Source organism: Cystoisospora suis (genome assembly GCF_002600585.1).
Source record: "Cystoisospora suis strain Wien I chromosome Unknown contig_5781, whole genome shotgun sequence".
NCBI lineage: Eukaryota > Apicomplexa > Conoidasida > Eucoccidiorida > Sarcocystidae > Cystoisospora > Cystoisospora suis.
Genome location: NW_027158571.1, coordinates 661 through 953, shown reverse-complemented (window position 1 = coordinate 953; position 293 = coordinate 661). Strand labels below are relative to the sequence as shown.

Sequence of the window (293 nt, the reverse complement as noted above, 5' to 3'; positions counted from 1 at the left end):
AGGAGGAGAGAAGAAGAAGAAGCGTGCTTCGATCTTAGAGGAGCACTTTCTTTCTTGTCTTTTGCATCTGCGGCTGTTGTGGTCGATGAATGCTGAAAAGAAGTCTCGATCTCTCCATCCCTCCTTCTTGCATGGGGCAAGGCAGAAAGGTCACAACACAGACAGGCAAGCCATACATCTATATATCTACACATGCATATAAGCAAATACACATACACGTAGAGGGTGGAAGCACATACATAATGGCGATGCCGGGTGGACGAGAATAGGATCAAATTTTTATGACGTGCGAC

At 45.7% G+C, this 293-nt stretch overlaps 1 protein-coding gene across 1 annotated transcript; it reads left to right on the top strand.

Moving 5' to 3' along the window:
- Positions 1–6: 6 nt before the first annotated feature.
- CSUI_009573 (uncharacterized protein) lies at positions 7–269 on the top strand (the record flags this gene model as incomplete). Its single annotated transcript, XM_068069687.1, has 1 exon — positions 7–269. A coding segment is annotated over one exon (195 nt), but the record flags the coding sequence as incomplete, so codon positions are not given.
- Between the last annotated feature and the right edge of the window lie 24 nt (positions 270–293).